General features: G+C 42.2%; 1 protein-coding gene across 2 annotated transcripts in view; it reads right to left on the bottom strand.

Annotated features, from left to right (window-relative positions):
• Nucleotides 1–18,360, bottom strand: part of DDRGK1 (DDRGK domain containing 1) — a 49,624-nt gene that overhangs the window by 7,945 nt on the left and 23,319 nt on the right. Inside the window, exons 3-6 of one of the 2 annotated variants that reach the window (XM_073342962.1) lie at nt 17,170–17,276; nt 14,853–14,954; nt 4,810–4,932; nt 2,041–2,079 (exon numbers count right to left, since the gene is read on the bottom strand). In XM_073342962.1, coding sequence (XP_073199063.1) covers nt 2,041–2,079; nt 4,810–4,932; nt 14,853–14,954; nt 17,170–17,276 — 371 coding nt within the window. The remainder of the gene's footprint in view (nt 1–2,040; nt 2,080–4,809; nt 4,933–14,852; nt 14,955–17,169; nt 17,277–18,360) is intronic. The other variant, XM_073342963.1, reaches the window with a different exon arrangement.

The following is an 18,360-nucleotide window of genomic DNA, read 5'->3' on the forward strand; positions in this document are numbered from 1 at the left end:
TTCAAAGGAGCCTGAGGGAATGAGGCACTCAATCTCCATCTAATTTCACTGGGATCTGGGTGCTTCACTCCCTTTGGGTCCTTTGTAAATCCAGTCTTAATCAGAAAATTCCAACCCCAAAAAACAAACCAAAGAGTCTACATTTCATGTAAAATGTACCTAGGAATAAAATAGGAAGCAAGCTGCCTCCACTCAAAAACTGACACAGTCAGAACAGCTTCCTCAACAGAAAGGTTAAATTACAATTCTTTTTTTTTTTTGAGGCATCGGCTGCTCTTTAAGACCACGTGACAGATGCTTTCAGACTGATGCTGCCGGATTAGCACTGTTTCAGCAGAGAAGTCATTCCTTCTGAAAAAGCAACAACATATCCAGCTAGGAGGGATTGTATGCTGCCCTTGTCTTCTCTAAACCAAGTATATTTTCAAGCTAGAGAGAAAGTTAAAAATGTTAAAGAAAATAACGCTCCCAATTCTGCCATCCATCCCTATTCAGCAACGTATGTGCTGAAGTGCCTTCCTGAATTGGGATGTTTTTCTGAAGCAGGGCCTTTTGCATACGCTTATGTCCCACTTGCTGAGCTTACGGTTTCACATGAATCAAGCTGTCTTAGCTTTCAGGTCTCAGAGTCACACACTGTTATTGCTTCTCCAGTTTCAGACAGACAATGTATATGGCAGTCAAAATGTAAGTTGAGGCTTCTATTTTAACTGGAGAGTGTGAACCACCACAAATACCCCAAACTTTAAAAATGAAGCTCCCCAAGGCTATTAAAAGGAAGCCTAAGACACCCTGATGAGTGATCTTTTCTACAACAACACCTCTCTAAAGGTTAAGACACGGCCACGCATCTCAAGGGTAGAGAAGTTAGAGAGGAAATCAAGTGAGAGGTTTATGTGACCTTTATTGTGCTTGTGTTTCAAGAGGATCAAAAAATGCACGTGGTACAACAGATACCACACAAATTCAGCAATCCTCACTCTCATTCAGCGGTGGGGGGAGGGGAACAAAACTGCAATGGAACCAGTGAATTAAATAAAAAATAATAATCATTACTGTGCCTTCAACATTCGCAAACTTAGGGCCGAATCTTGTAAGGCATGGAGTGTCCTCAACTACCACTGACCTCTATGTGAGTTTAGGGCAACCACCACCTCACGGGACTGGGCACCAAGCAACTGGCTAGGTAAATTTTTTTTTTAAAAAATATAGTAACTTTTCTAGTCAAGACTCAGAAATTTTACTACAAGGACTATGGGTGTGTCTACACTGCAGTCAGAGGTGCAATTCAGCACCCGAGCTAGCTCTGATCTAGCGAGCACGAGTGCAAAGAGCAGTGAAGAAGCAGCAGCATGGGCTGTACAAGCCCGTGCTGGGTACTTACTCGGCAGCTAGCTCCTGCTGCTGTGGCTTCATAGCTACTGGTCTTTGAGCTACCTAGGTCAATGCTACTGTGGTGCGTGTACTTGTGCTCCAATTACACCTCCAACTGCAGTGTAGACAGACGTCGTTGCTGCCAAGTCCAGATTACCCTATGAGGGTCTTTTAAAGGTGGAATGAAATGCTCAGTTATTGATAACTTCTAAAAGGAAATAACATGTTCCTAAAGTGATCTGCTTAAACTGGAATATCTAGAACACTATCCCAAAGCAAACAGGAGAGTAAAATTCTATGTAAACATTTCCAGGGTTTTACTTTAAGTATCCAAGGTACCAATTCAACTCCTGGGGGCACGTGTTGACTTCAGTGACTGGGGTACAACAGCCATAGACATACAAGTGCCAAAATATGGCCACGAGATAAAAGGAGGAGGAACTACTCCAGCAACTATTCACACATTTGTGAGCTGCAAGAGCAAAACATACATTGTAGTTCAGGTCCATGTAATGCTTGAATACTTGTTTTATTAAATATCCACCTAATATTAACAAAAGGGTTCCCTTCTTTATAAAGTTCTCCGCCAATAAACGTTTTCATAATAAAAAATAATAAATAAAACGAACACACACTGGATATAAAGAAAGCGGAATGGTAGCTTACCTTAATGTAGTTGATAAATTCCGTTAGAAAGCTATGGGACTGGATACAGCAAGGAAAACTGTTATTAATTCAAATGAATAGAAATCAAATCAAATGTGTCTGCAAATTGATGGAAAAACAAGGGTTATAAAATAGACTTAATCGTATAAGGCGCTGTATGAGGGACAGATTCTCATTTGTTGCACCAGTGTAAATCTGGAGTTAATATCGTCTACGAATTTGCATGGATTTATCCAAAATCAAAACAAGGCTCAAGGTGTCTGTATTTAAATTAAGTATATATTTTATACCTGTCCAACTAGAGCAGAAATATCCAATTTCTATCTTCTTTAGGTCTATGCCAGAGGTAGTGTGTTGCATTCACGTTTAGACCAAGTTACTTTCTACACCTTCTAGTCAGTTACCAATATCGAGGACCAAACCGTGCCCTCCGCATGTGGGAAGGGCGGGGCGTGGAGTGATATCAATGGGAGGCCGCTCAGATGCATCCAAGGGCAGAATTTAGCCTGGAATCATCATCGCACAAGAGAAAGTGGAGCCAATTTCTTTTAAACTTGGATGCCCAAAATTAGGCATCCAAATCCATTGTTAGGCATCTAAATAAAAGCTGCCTGATCATCGAAGGCGCTGCGCAACCAAAATTTGCATTCAAGTGAATGGAAGATGCTGGTGCTCAGAGTCTCTGGAAATTATTAAGTCATTTATATTAGTTGCCCAGCTACAGATTTAGGTGCCTAATTCTAGACACTCAAGCTTGAGAATGCTGGTAACCAATAACTGACGAGTAGCCAATAACTACTGACAGAGCATGTGATTGCTGTAGGGTGACCAGATGTCCCGATTTTATAGGGACAGTCCCGATTTTGGGGTCTTTTTCTTATATAGGCTCCTATTGCCCCCTCCGCCCCCATCCCGATTTTTCACACTTGCTGTCTGGTCACCCTAGATTGTAGCAGGATACTGGATGTCTCATAAAGCACAAGGCAGAAAGCAGACAGCCTTCCAGCCATGTTAGCGCTGACAGCAGCCCTGTATAACTGCGTATCTTGGAATGTCTTTGTTTAACAGGCATTTGAAATATGTACTTTATAAAAAAAATACACTAAGTTGAGAACAAGGCCCCAACTCCCATCTTAAGCAAGTAAAGCCCCTTTCCGCTCCCATTTACATACAATAACCATCCTGGTCTAGGATCTTATACACCCCAGATTCCTTTGCCTCCCCCCAAACAAATTAATGTGACCACGTTATATACTCCTGTTTAAAGGAAGCTGATCATGTGACAATCTTGTCTTAGCTGTGACTGATCTCCCAAGAGCACCTGTGGTATAACTGGCACAGCGGCTTAACACTGCATGTAACTGAAACAGATGGAAAAAGTCTGTTTTAGCCACATTTTGCTGCTGTAAGACACTGCTACGCAAACATTCAGAAATGCCAATGGCACAATAAGGGTAGATTTACAAAGGAACTGATAGAAGTTAGCCACCCTAGTCAAACTAACTTTCAGTGGGAGCTTGGCACCAAACTGCCCTTTGTACCTCTGAAGATCTAGTCCACCATCACTAACGTGGCATGACTTACATTGGTCCTAATTTAGAGCCTTGATGAATGCTTCTTTGGTTTAGAGTGGGTGGCTGGACGGGAGGGGGGGGGGACGGGGGAGGAGGGGGGGGGGACGGGGGAGGAGGGGTGGAATCACCACTACCAATCTGATTTACACCAATGCCACCTCACTGAACAAACTGGGGTCGCAGCAGTGTAAGAATTTTTGACACTTAAAAAAATGTTATGCTAAAATCAAATGCATTCAGCTGCAAACGTTTGGAGCACGAGGTCTCCATTCTCTTCATTATTTCACAGCACTTAAAATTAAAACAAAGCAAACCATTTAGCCTCTAATGGGTTATGAATCTCGTCTTGAGAATCTTGCCTTCCACAGTGGCAGCATTAAAAAAAAAAAAGTCATGTACCATGATGTGAAATACCACATTTTATCAGCAGCATCCAAAAGACATGCTCGTATGCAGCCACAATAGAGTGCCGCAGTCCTAAGCAGAGGGTAAGGAATTAGCAAGTCGCTTCCATCGCAGAGTGTACAGTTCTAACAACACACAGCCAGAAACACCAGAGATATGGGCATTGTAATGCTTCATTTAATAAATTACTTTTAAAATCAGCTTTAGTTCAGTTTCATTCCCCTGAAATTAGTGATAATTAAACCCCTTAGATATTGAAGCTGGATTTAAAACATACTTGGCAGCTATTTTGGAATCAAACCCTGCCTTCGGAATTGCGCTCTTCTACTGTTATCTGCCCTTCTAGCAGCCCTTTCTGCACTTGTACCGCAGGGTTTCTAACCCTAGGAAGGCATTTGGATTACAGAACTCCTCGGCTAATTCAGCCATGCTGTAAACAGGCAGAACCCCATTGGGGGTTTGCACTCCTTTCCACGTGAGCTGAATTTGCCCCTTCGCATTTCTCTCTAAATCCAAAGGTTGGTATAAAACTTTCTAATGTTCTCCAGTAAATGCTCTAGGTTCACATTTACTATATACCAGATCTGTCATTTAAAAGGCAAAAAAAATTCCTTACATGCACTCAGCACACACCACCCAAGTAACTCACCCAGGACTCAATTCAGAATGGTTTGGATGGGTTTTTTGATTTTTACAACAATAAGGGGATAAAATGTAATCAGGACAATTTCAGTCCCAGGAAGCTGGGTGGGAAGTCAGGAATTCTGGCTGCAGTGACAGCACAACGTACCTCTTCCTCGGTCATTGCTTCTTCAACACCCTCCTCTTCAACTACAAAACTCTCCTTCAGCTTGAGGTACTCTTCATGCTCCCTCTGCTCCTCTTCTTCTTTTGCTTTCTTTTGTTCCTCTTCCTGCAGAAAAATGAAGTGCTCAAGTCATTCCTCCCCAAACCAGGTTTAGTTTAATGGAGACCCTGCTTACTTTATCATTTGGGTGCCAATCGGGTTCGCTGGGACAGGCCAGGAACAGAAGGACTTTCTGAAAACTGAAACTTTCAGTCTCTCCCTTGATTGCATCATTAATTTCACAAGCAGCTCTGCCTCTGCCCTTCTTTTAATACAGTAATTGTCTCAGTCAGTTCAGCCCTTCCTGGGCTGGCTCGGAAAAGATCTGATGAAGGGGAGAGAGACACTTTTATATAGCAAACTGCTTCCTCAATTTGCATGAACACATTTCTTCTGCAGTGCAAGCTACAGGAAGTCCCTGCCCCCAAACCATACATTAATGCAACCTATCCATTTTCAGTTACTGACCCTGATTCTGCTCTCACTTATACCCATGTAAAACAGGAGTAACTACTGAAGTCAGTGGAGTTACACTGGTGGCAAACAAGTGAGAAAGAAAAATCAGGCCTATTACAAGGTTTCAAAAAAATAGTTTTTTTGATGGCAGACCACTCAACTGGTTATATGTAAAAGATACAAGGAGCTGTATTAACTGCCTAGTTTATGAACAGAACATAAGAGGTGGCCATAAGGAGAGAAATAAAGTTCTTCAGTGAGCGGTTCACTCTAGTTAGCTAAAAGCTGCGCATTCTGGTGCCTTTCAAACATTTGTAGTCACTAATACTAACTGTGCCTTATAAAGCATTTTAAATCTTCAAAGCTGGGTACAATCGGTAATTAAATCTCCTAACCGCCCTGTGCTGGGGGCATCACAACCATCGAACAAGAGAGGAAAACAGAAGCACACATATTAAGTGACTTGCTCTAGGCTGCCTAGCAAAATCAGGGGCACAGCCAGGATGGGATTGCAGGGGTTTCGTGCTCAGAGACAGGGCTTGCTCTAGGCTTTTTGCCACCCCAAGCTCCGAGAGTGCAACTGACCAAGCGAAAAGGGTGGCCGGAATACCGTCCCTTGAAATGTGCCACCCCAAGCACGTGCTTGGTTTGCTGCTTTCTATGCATTTTTTCTTACTGTTCTCAGGAGGAAATAATGCCACCACCACAGTAAGCTATTGTTGAAGCAAAATTCTGCTCTGCCTGTTTCTAATGGTGAGCTGTCCCCTCCGTTCCACACCGAAATAACGATAGCAGTTGCTTCCTTAAAGGGAGGGAAATTGAACCATTGCATCAATAAAATGTACACAGAAAAAAACAAAACAAAACAGGTCCTATCATGAAATATAATCCATGAACACATGTATTAAGGGACACTGTTCAGAGCCAGACCCTACAAGAGACAGGATTGGGCCCTTAGAACACAGCATGGATATATCTGCCCTGTAGTAGACACAGCCAAAAAATTATTATATGCCTCAGCACTCCCAGGCTGAGTCACTCGTGGGCTGCATCCACCCTGATTGAATTGGCCTCGTTAGCACTGGCCCCCCACTTGGTAGGGCAACTCCCATCTTTTCAGGGGTGTGTATTTATGCCTGCCTCCTGTATTTTCCACTTCATGCATCTGATGAAGTGGGTTCTAGCCCACGAAAGCTTATACCCAAATAAATGTATTAGTCTCTAAGGTGCCACAAGGACTCCTCGTTGTTTTTGCTGATACAGACCAACACGGTGGCCCCTCTGAAACTTGTGGGACTGTGGCCCTAAAGAGTAATTATGGTGAAAAAGTGACTGAAAAAAAGCACCTAATTTCTTACCAGATCTGATCCTTTTGTGCATTCAGAGTCAAATGGGGAAGTTTTGCTGCTTTTTATTCCTGCAGATTTAACACAGCTTTTGAGAGGGAGTGGGATTATTTTCTGGGTCCTGCTTCACCAAAAAGGTTATTAACTAAGATCCAGCTGCAGAATCTTTATTATTAGCAGCACATGAGCCTGAAAGAACACAGCCTGGCTCTCAGAGCCCTTCTTCACTTGTAAACTGAGCCAATTTGATCTAGAATCACTGAGACACATCAAAGTCCTTCACAACTCTGTCCCTATCACATCTCTGTAACTCAAATGCTATGTAGAATTTTGAAGCACAAAAAACCTGACAACACTTTCGAAGGGAAGTGATAAGAGTTGACTCCTTCAAAATTTCCAGGTGGTTGTTCTGCAAAAATCAAAAGACAACTGGCCCATTTACAACAATCAGACATCATTTTCCTGTTTCTAAGAGGCTGACAAGCAAATCAACCAACCCAGTCTCTCTCTCACACGTCTAAAGAGCTGTGCCTTTGACTTCAGTAGGACTAAAACCTGCCACAATGTTAGTGTCAGTATTTCCACATCCAGCACACTGTAGGAAACACATCAGTGCGAGGAGATTGACAAAGCATGCCATTCTTGGTCTCACGTCTTTTTTCTTTGGTCACTCATTGCAAGCTGACCTACACTTACTTCTCAGACCTACAGCTCTCATATTGTGATCAGCAGAGCATTTCCGGGGGTCTGAGCAGCACCTTCAGTAAGAACAATGAAGCATCTGTCAGCCTTCAAGCCTGAATGCTTGTTAGTTTTATTAGCAGGACACTCAGGATTTCCAGAGGCTTTGTTGAACAACTAATCTGAACATAAAAAAAACCCAGCAACTCCCTGGTCAGCTGCTTCATGCATTTCTTTGGTGTAAATTCAACCATGATCAAACCTGAGGACAGACCCAAACTGTAAAGAGAGAAAAAGAGGAGCTTGTATACTAATAAATTCACTGAGAGAGGCAATAAACAGCAGAGATGGAACATGTGGGGAAAAAAACATAGTAAAGCAGGTTTGTCTATTACATTAACACACATGTATTTTCACCTGGCTCTCTTACTACTGTGTCCTTCTTTCATATCACCAAGAACTACAGCTGCTGTGTGGAAAGCGTGGACTCAGGACTAGGCCGGGAGGTGTCCACAGGGGAATCTATCCACCCGTGGAAGTGGTCTACGTTATGAAATAGCTCTAAGATCAGTCCTTAACTACTTGGTTTAGTAGCCATTTATGGTGCTGCCGCCTGCCTCACTCCCAAGGATTTAGGAAACATGAGGGCAACCAGTGAAAATGTTTCGGGGAGCATGTGGGAGGAAAGCAAAATTAAACCTCTGGGAAAAAAAGCAAAGTACGGTTATGTCGTTTATTTCGGCCTGATCTCAGATCTATTGCTCACAAGTGAAGCTGCAGGGAACGTGCAGGAGAGAGAATAGACGGGCCACCTCCCTTAAAGGATGGGTGGGGAGTGGGGAAACCCCAGCACTAAGGAAATTTGGTAACTGCCGCTGCTTATATTGGTGGTGGTTTTTTTTTTTTTTTTTTTTTTTGCTGTGAAGCAGTCGCATCTTACTCTTCTCCCACCTCAACATGACACCATGTTTGGGCTCTCTACAAGTGTAAAGTATTTCTTCTGATCAATTCCTATCCTTCTTATGAAGTTTTTCAATCCTCTCCGCCCTCTAAGTAAGTCTCTCAGACCCTGGTATAAATTCACACTCCCTCAGAGAATGAACTCCCCTGAAGTCAGTGGGTCCACCTGGATTTGTAACCAACAAGGGAGAACAGAATCTGACCTCTCGCCTCTTACAGGCCTGTGAAGCACTGCACAGTTCTGCAGTGCTATATAAATCACCCCGCCCCATGCTCTACGTGCTGGGAGGATCCTGGCCCAAGAGGATTAGTTTGATGATGATGGTAACTGGATAGTGAGGCAGCAAGAGGGACATCATCCAGTAATGCAGACTTCAAACCCGAGCTCTCCCCCTTAAGCCCTTCTTCAGCAAACCATTTAAGTTGAAATGAAGCCACAAGGCAACATGGCCGATCGGGCAGAGTACTGGACTGGGATTTGGAAGACCTGGATTCAATTCCTGGCTCTGCCACTGGCCTGCCAGGAGATCTCAGACAAGTCATTTCTCTCTCTCCCTGCCTCAGTTTCCGCAATTGCAAAATAGGGATAATGGTACTGATCTCTTTTGTAACGCATGGAGATCTATGGCTGAAAAGAACTAGGTATTATTAATTATCATCTAGTCTATCATCCTGATGGTACAGGATTTGCAAGGAGATGGAAGGGTTTCAACAGGGAGCACACATGAGGAGTCAAACAATATTTTTCAAACCCAGAAATATTTTTGAAACCCAAACCGAGTTCCTCTGTATTTCACATTTTCACTGCTTATGCACAGCATCAATCTTTTAAAAACCTCTCTCCCAACTCTAATAATTGGAACTGCTCAAAAGGAATTTTGTTCAAACTTTCTAAATAACTTTACCTTCCTGCCAACATTAAGCATGGGAAATTTTCAGAAATTTATGAATGTTTGAAAATAGCCACAAACTGAAACTGCACTGCAGCCTCAGCTTGTGAGCATCCAAGGGAACGCCGTAGATGCATGTGAATTTAATACATCCTCTCACCACAATTGTACAAGAAGGCTGCACTTTTTTAAAATTAAAGTTTATACTGACAAAATAAAGCATAAGGCCAACATTTAAGTGGGTTGCAGATATCACTAGCAGCACTACACAGGCTAAAAATACAGGCCGAAATTTTCAGACCTAGGTGCTTAAAATTAGGGTCTTCGATATCAAGTTAGGAGACTAAATCTAAATGGCCCAATTTTCAGAAGCACTGAGCGCCCAAAAAACCCAGTGAGTCAGTGGGAGCAGCTGCAACTTGGGAAAAAAATCTGGCCATTTTTATTTAGGCCCTGAAATATGACATTAGAAGCCTAACTTTAGGCATCCAGATATTTTGACCAAAGCCTTGTCTGTGCAATATGGGCATGGTTTTTTAGTTACAGCACTGATTCTAACACCCCAATCCTGCAGTGGTGCATTTTTTTAAATACACAATTAAAACCAGGTCAATGGAAGAGGGGCAAACCTTGGTTCTTTTTATATTACAGCAAGCCGCGTTTCAAAGGCAATTTGCTTTCAGGCAACACATCCTGTTCCAATACAATATTTCATTACAGGACAGGCATGAAGTTACATGTCTGTCTCAATCACACACGCTGTATGCAATTTTTCAAACTACCGTAGATTTGCTGGTGCTGTAGGGAACGAAGGCTACAAAATCCCTGTGCACAGAAACGCAAGCTCTTTACACAAAAGCTTTGCAGATTGCTCACGAAGGGTGCTGTTTTGCAACATCAGAGGAAGTTCGTTCTCATTGATAAGGTGTCGGTCGGTAAACCATTTCACCACCAAAAAACTCCAAGAGCAAAAGGGAAATCCCCATGGTAAGGCACCGCTAAAGCCAATACCAATCATAAAGGAGCTTCTTCACAGACGCAGCCAATCAGGTCACCAGAACACTGGAAAGGAAACTTATAAAATTTAAAAATATATTCTCTAGTTTGCAACACTGCAGCCAAGGGGCAACCACATTTTATTTATATTTATATATATATATATCTATATATATATATAATTACATTTAAAATAGCACCAGTGAGCTCATTTTCTCAGAGTTCGAGATTTTAGTGCCCAGGACTCCTATTAAAGAGCAGTTTCCATTTACAGCTAAGCTTTATGCAATGCTGTGAAAAGTTACCCAGAAGGAATGGACAGCATTTATCCATCCGCCTACAAAAGGTAAACCAGAGTGACTCTGGGATTTCACTTGTCTTTAAGAGTCTCAATTTTTATTAAAGTGCCTGTCTCAAACCACTCAGAGTAGTGGGTTAACAGACAAGATGAGATAAGTGAATACTTTGAAGGACATCTATAACCAAGTAAATCCAGTTATTGAATTTTGTAAATTGCAACTACAGTAACCCAATCAGGAATCACCCTAACTTTTGGCAAACTTTCCTGGGCCATCAAACTGTCTGGATCACTGGAGAGAATCTAGCTGTTCGTTTCGGGTGCAACTAATTTCTCTAGGCAGGCCAAAAGAACAGCATCCCCTACAGGAAGTGAATGTCGACTCTTATGGAAAGGAAATTTCTTTTGGTAGCTCTCTACAAGACACGCACAAAAGGAAGAAATTCGAAGGGTAACTCAGCTAGCTCACTGAGTTTTACTGCTCATTTGTTAATTACTTTGGAGAATAGTAGTCTTGAAATAACTTCTCTTGCATGAATAAATCATGGTGCTCCTACAGAATGGACAGTGTCCATGTGAAAAAACAGTGGGTTCATATGTTAGAATTAACACTATGTACAAAATACCCACCCCCGCCCTTTCACATCCATGACTCTGCTCCTTGCCTTCATCACTGCTCCTAAACATCTTCTCTGAAATTGATGAGAAGAAAAGCACAAAAACCCTAGGGGCAGATGACTGAGCTACTTTGAATTGCAGGAGTAACTGGATGGATTTGAGGCAAGGATCAGGACATCAGGAAGTCTCAGTACAATTTCTAGCTAAACTTTTAATTCTGAATTTACTGCTTTGTGGGATTATGATTCTGCAACAGAAGCGTCAGTACCAAGAGCACCCGCCTCAGACAGAACGTAGAGCTGGAGATACAAAGCTCCGTAACTGACCTCTCTCCCTTTTTTAATTCATGACTAATCAATCTCTGGTTGCATAAACCTTTAGTAATTTGGCCCTTCCATTTTCTAATTGATGTAGGCGGCTCGGAACAGTGTGTGTGCTGCCCACAAGAATTGGTTCCAGACATTACGTTTCTGGTAAGCAATAGTTTAAGGGTTTTTTCCTCCTTTTTTAAATAAATGGCACATTCTAGCTTAGGCAGTCTGCAAACAGCATCATCTCTCCTGGGCCCTTGCAAAAGATAAAGGCGTCAAACAGGTTAATATTTTGACCTTTGATGTCATAGGCCAAGTCTGTAAAAGGACCTGAAAGCTACAGTGTTGTGCATGGAACACCGCTCTCTGTTAGCACAACATGTGCACTGGGATATACAGTCACCCAATTTTTAACCCTTTTATTCTCTCTGTAAAAGGGCGGACTCGCCCCTTTAAGGGCCAGCCTGGCTTGGTCAATTATCAGACTCTGCTGTGAAGGGAGTTGGTGACTATAAAGGCTAGCAAGCGGCTCCCTGAGGGAGGAAGACTCCAGGTGGTAAGCCCTGGGCATCACAGCTAGGTAGAAAGACCCAGCTGGGAGTTTTGTTTGCTTTTTGAGAGTCTGTGGCCATTTGGACAATAAGTGGAGCACAGAACCAAGAACTGAAGACTAGCTTGATGTGGGTGATAATTCCTCAGGTGGTGAGGAAGCCAGCCAGCGTCTTACACTCTCCTATACTAACATGTTAAATTCCTGTTACTGTGATCCTCCCTGTAAATGCTACTCTGTCCCGACTGGAGCAGGAGCTTTTGATGAACAAATCTAGCTCTTGGGTAAAAAGGTGGGGTGCTAGAATAGTCCCACTTCCTGTTAAAGATTCAGAGAAGAGTCAAATGGGAAGAGAAGTTATTATAACAGATGTCCAACTCAACTCATGGGCTACATATGGCCAGAGCAGCTTGCTTTGTGGAGGAGCCGGAGCACTTGGTGGTTATTTGGCTACTGTACTCTTTCATATGAAATGGAATTCATTTGCTTAAAAACTGTGTGAGAGTTCCATAAGGCGGTAGAATACCCTTGACGCACCAGCCTAGTGGGTAGACCTGTTGTCCTCATTAAAGTTACAAGACTATTGAAGGAAAGCGCTGAAAGGATCCATTAAGATACTGTTCTAAATAATACACAACTAAAACCATAGTAGTTCTGATTAGGCTGGGATTCTCAGGAGCCTGAGAGTCTTTATTCATCTTCTTTCCCCCAAGCCTTGCAAAGCTGCCAAAAAAACCAGCCCAGACACAAAAATATTCTCCCTCTCACTTAACCATGAACAATGACAATGAAAAAAAGAATAATAATGGTATGTGATTCACTCAACCATAATAAAATAACTCACTTTGGGTGAGTAGAATTTTGGAAAGACTGCTTTGGTCTTTTCCTTTTAATGTGGCAAAGTCTCTATGAAGAGATCATTGTGTAAAGTTCCACACATACCTACTACTCAGCTCCTCAACACTGGCTGGACTCTATTAAGCAGCTTTAATGCTAATACCAGTTAAAGTCATTGCCACTGGGAGTGAAGGAAGCCATAGAAAAACATCACTTTTCAATATACCCTTTGCCACCACGTCTGCCCTGCCCTCACGAAGGAAGCTTGTTCTCAGACGGCTTGCACGTACCGGGCAAACTGCAGTCCAGGCAAGAAATCCACCTGCTGTGGTGGTTGCATTTGTTGACAGATTTTGAAATCAGAAGGTTTTGTTTGACTCAGACCAGTGACACTGGACTAGACACAGCATATCTCTCTCAATGACCAATATCACCTGTTTCCAAGGAAGGTGAAAGAAACTGTGGAGTGGATGGTTATTGGATATCCTGCTCACTGAGAATGTTTCTTCCTAAACCCCAGGAGTTAGAGGTTATTCCCTGAAAAATACAAGGGTTTATATCCCCTTCCAAAACACTTGGTTTTTTGCTTTCTTAATCCCTGCTACAATAACTCTGGCTGATGCTCTCATCATTCATAAAAAACTAACAGCCCAGAAGTGTTCCACTGATGTACTGGCACATTAGAGTAGCTCAGAAGCGAGGAAGGAATTTGTCAATGGATAACCAGAGCGGAAACATTGTGTTTCTGCAGAAAAATGAGAGCATTTTAGGAGTCCTCTGTTTGTTTTCCTAAACTTTACATAAGGAAACGAACACTCTTTTAAAAAAGACTTCCTACACTCTATGTTCTGTGCATTCAACCCAGCATGTTAAAAGGCAAAGTGACTCATCTTTTCTGATATCAACATACACAATCCCAATTTTGAGCAACTAAAATAAACTGGCTTACTGCAAGCAGGCAGACACAAATCAGCATCCTCGTTCCTGTATGCCAGTTGATTAACTCAGAGGGTATTCTTGCCCCTTTGGTAGGTGCGAATGCAATGCATGATGCTGCATGACATCTAACAGTGACTCACCCCGGATGCATGCCCTAAAGCCTCTGTACAGCTTGCTCAAGTGCCTGAGAGAATATGAAGCTTGTTTTTAGCCACTAGCTGTCACCAGAGTGGACCTTTCTGCTCAGAGAAGCCTTGGAAGAACTGCCTGCCTTCTAGCCTCCTAGCTGAAGGGATACTTTAACAGTGGCTTTGATGTATGCCCACTATCTGCTTTTTCTAATCTCTTTTGCTACACACACTAATATTCATTTTTAAAGATTTCCAAAATAAAGTATTCACACCGCAATGCCCCAGGAGGCACTGCTGCAGTCTAGCACGCCAGCTTTGGTGAATATGTCACTCCCTACACGACATGGATTTAAAGTTACAGTGAACGCTGGGCTAAGAAGCTTTTCTGATAACCAGCCCCCTCCCCTAAGAGACCAATCTGGAGTACCTCACCAAAGTTCCCATTATAATTTCATAGGACATCTTTCATTAAGTATACTCCCTCATGGCCAAGCAGTTTCCTGTTGGCCCCTTGGGCGGCTGTCTAAGTCAGCATTCACTATCACAGCAAGTGGACCAAACAACTCTTTAATGGCAAAGTTATCACACAAAGGAACTGGTGTGGAGTAGTGGACAGCCATCTGGACTGGGAATCAGAAGATGAGAGTTTTAGCCACCGACCGGCGATGTGACCTTGGGGCTTAGTCACTTCCCCTTTGTCTGTCTTATCTACTTCGATAGTAAGCTTGTGAGAGTAAGGACTGTGTCTGTCGCGCATTTAACACAACAAGGCCCTGATCTTGATTGGGACCTCTAGGCACTATCATAACAAAATAATAACCCAACGAAAGTCACAGGCTTGTCTGAGAGAACCTAACACTAGTAGGGGTTTCAGCTCAGTTCAAGGTTGCATTCAGCCCTCTTTGTACTAAAGATGTAACAAAGGGCAAAATTTGCTTTAGAATTTCCAACTGCAAACTCAGTCAAGTCCCACCTGTCTTTCTTCTTCAAGGCGTATTCTCTCCTCTTCTTTCCGCCTTTCCTCCTCTCTCTTTGACTCGAGTTTTTTCCGTTCCTCACGCTCTGCTTCTTCAGCCTAAAAAAAAAAGGCAATACATTATTCTCTCTCAATCTTTGGTTTCATAATTTACGAGCATCAGTTATCTCTCATCAGTTTCCTGGACTTCTGTGTCCAGAAATACACAACTGATATTTTTAAAAAGAGAAGCTATTCTCGTTTGTCATAATCATCAGGGTTTTCTGTTCGTTTCAAATTTTAGTATTTCCACTCAGTTTACAAATTATCCCTATGGAGATTTAAAATATCAGTTTCCTTGTCGAAGTTTTCACCTCCACTGAATGCATGTATTAGCTTGTTTTTGTAGCTTTGCTATTGAATACTGTAAAACCACTGACTTTTCCCTTCACTTTAAATCTTAAAAAAAACCCTTTGCAAATGTAAAATTTTTATGCTTTATAAGGTACCTTGAATTTTGTTCTTATTAATCTGAATGGCATCCTTTAAAGAAGTGATTCATACAATGAAAGCACATTTAAATTATTTTACAGTTAAAAATGGAAAAATTGCTCTCCTAGACAAAGAATGGAAATCTTACTATTAGGAAGATTAAATTTAACTTAAAACACAAGATCCACCGCCATTCCCTCCCCCGAAAATAACCAGCCACCAATACACACAAATTGTTCCAAGGAGAAAAAAATAATTCATAATGGATGATTTAGACTATTGCTTAAAATATCTTTATATTGATTTCTTTATTATTTCCCCTTTCTCCCCATTCCAGAAAATACTTGATCTAATTTGTGTTTTTTAAATTAAATAGCCAGGAGACTCATCCTCACTGAGAATGTGCCACCTGGAACATTTCAGCTTTAACTGTCAGGGGTTTTGAGTTAAGTGTGTGGCAAAAAAAAAGAGAAAATCAGCTTGTTTGAAAATGGAACAAAGGATTTCTCCTCTGCCCTCCCACACCCTTTATTTAACTCAGTGGTTTTCAATCTTTTTTCATCTGTGGACCCATAAAAATTTTCAAACAGAGGTGCAGACCACCTTTGGAAATCTTAGTTTGCGGACCCCTGGGGGTCTGTGGACCACAGGTTGAAAACCAGTGATTTAACTCCAAAGTAACTTAATTGATTTTGCTCAAACTTTTCATAAAAGATCAAACTTGGAAAGTAAAAACCAAAAATGGTTAAAGTTATGCGCAAGTGAAGAGAGGATCGTAATGGAAGACTATATATAATCACGTAGTATTTGTTACAATATATGCTACCTATAGCACTTATCACCACAGTCAGCCAAGGTAAATTTAATCCCCGCGTGTAAGATCTAGGCACCACTTTATTTCTTAAAGCAGGACTTATGTGGGATTTGAGTGGCTTTGTGTTGACCCTGTGCAGAGGTCAATTTCAGCCCAACAGACTTGTTTAACGCTCTTATTATTACTTTGTTCACTATGTGCTGTGGCGAGCATCTTCTCTGTTATGCAAAAGTCTGTTGCAATTACATCAAGCTTTTGCAAACCATACTCCAGGTTACGGAGATTGCAGGCCAGTAAAGTAGAACAGGAAAAAGAAATTAACGTATAAAAACTAGAGTCATATACTAATGGGCTTTAGGAGGGTTTGCTGTTGCTGATTAGTTACCCCTGGACTTGCAGCAGTTAAATAAGTGTAACTGAAAAATCCAGAGTATTCAACTGGTAATTTAATATGCAGAGCTAGAATTTAGGAAACGGATGAATGTTCATAGCAAAGAGATGTCTGGTTTCTAGGCTTTCTGTTTGCTCTCTGCTGAATTCTGGCCCAAGGACTGAATGCTCAGCTCCCCACACTTCAACGAGCTTTGCAAGGACACAGCTTGCCTATGTCACCAAATTCTCATTCAATCCCGAAGGAACATGTGCATGGAGAACCGGCACAGTGGTTGGAGTAGGAAGGGGAACCTCTGCCTACAGGTGAGCATGGAGCAATGCACAGACATTCCACAGCTGCTACTACAGCAGCTTTTAGCTCATGCGGTGGAGGCTGATGCACTAAGCTCCAGAGGTCCCCAGTTCGATCCCACCCACTGACAACCACGGTCTGTCGGTGTTACACAATCACAACTGTCAGCTGCTCTTCCAGATGTGTGTGTGTGGGGGGGAGGGGGTGTTTGAGACAAAGCGGGTTTTTCCCCCTCCCCCGATAAACCTCCCAGCTGTTGTGACCAAACAACAACTCCTGCCTCTTCTAGGGCAGCTATCATCGGCCCTTTGCTTTGTGCTTTAGACATGGCAGGAAACACTCACCTCTCTCTGGGCTTTTCTGGCTTGTTTCTCTTCTAGTTTCCTCTGTTTCTTTGCTCCGATTTTCCCGGACAATTGAAATTCTGCAGCCTCGTCTCCATCATCTTCCTCTGCAACATTGCATTAGAAAGGGGAAAAGAACAATTTAGAGCTCTCAGGAAATTGGATTCCCTGCTTCTGAAGAGAGATGAGCTGCAGATGGGAAGACAGCCAAAGCTCTGACAAGATCCAATAAAAAGGGGGGGAAAAACGACATTCACAAGAGGCTGCCAAACCACAAAATAGATTTGCAAGGCAGGCACATGTATGGTGAAGTCAGAGGTAAACTTTACTGGATCCTTTGAAGAAAGGCTGTTTATCATCAACATTTCCTGCTTTCCACCCGTTAAACGTAATTTTCATTACATATGAACAAAGTCACCTATCACACACACCTACTTTTACAATTTAACATCCAGCTGTAGGGATTTTGTTTTCCTGTTACCCTCAAGCCTAGTGCAACAATTACGTCAATTTTAAAGATGGCATTTAGAGGTTTTCTATCCATCAGTAATCTACACTGTGATGCTGTCTACCATCCCATCTACCCTTTAAAGAAAAAATATAAAACCCTCCAAGGAATATAATGCATATAAGGGGCTTGATCTTTAATAGCCTGCATGCACAGTCACAGACCTGCACAAACAAATGGCTTGCTACAACAAAACTGGCCATTTGCAAGTCCAATTTCTGCAACTGTGGATCATGATAATTTAACGTGCAAATGTGTATGCATTTTTGCACACCTAAACATATGCTGATCAAGCGATCAATGAGCAGCAGTTTTCGGAAGACTGGGGGGGGGAGAGATAGCTCAGTGGTTTGAGCATTGGCCTACTAAACCCAGGGTTGTGAGTTCAATCCTTGAGGGGGCCATTTAGGGATCTGGGGCAAAAACTTGTGGATTGGTCCTGCTTTAAGCAGGGGGTTGGACTAGATGACCTCCTGAGGTCCCTTCCAACCCTGATATTCTATGATTCTAAGAACATTCTCCCTCCCCAACATATATTCTGTCCCCTTGTTTCTTCACATGCCACATGTTTGGTCTTATTACTCATTCACCTGCCTAACTTGGGCTCCAATCTTGCAACACCGGCAGAGTAGACTGACCCCTATGCTCAAGGAGAGATTCATTGGGACTCTACATGGCATAAA

This window comes from Lepidochelys kempii, chromosome 4 (genome assembly GCF_965140265.1).
Source record: "Lepidochelys kempii isolate rLepKem1 chromosome 4, rLepKem1.hap2, whole genome shotgun sequence".
Lineage (NCBI taxonomy): Eukaryota > Metazoa > Chordata > Testudines > Cheloniidae > Lepidochelys > Lepidochelys kempii.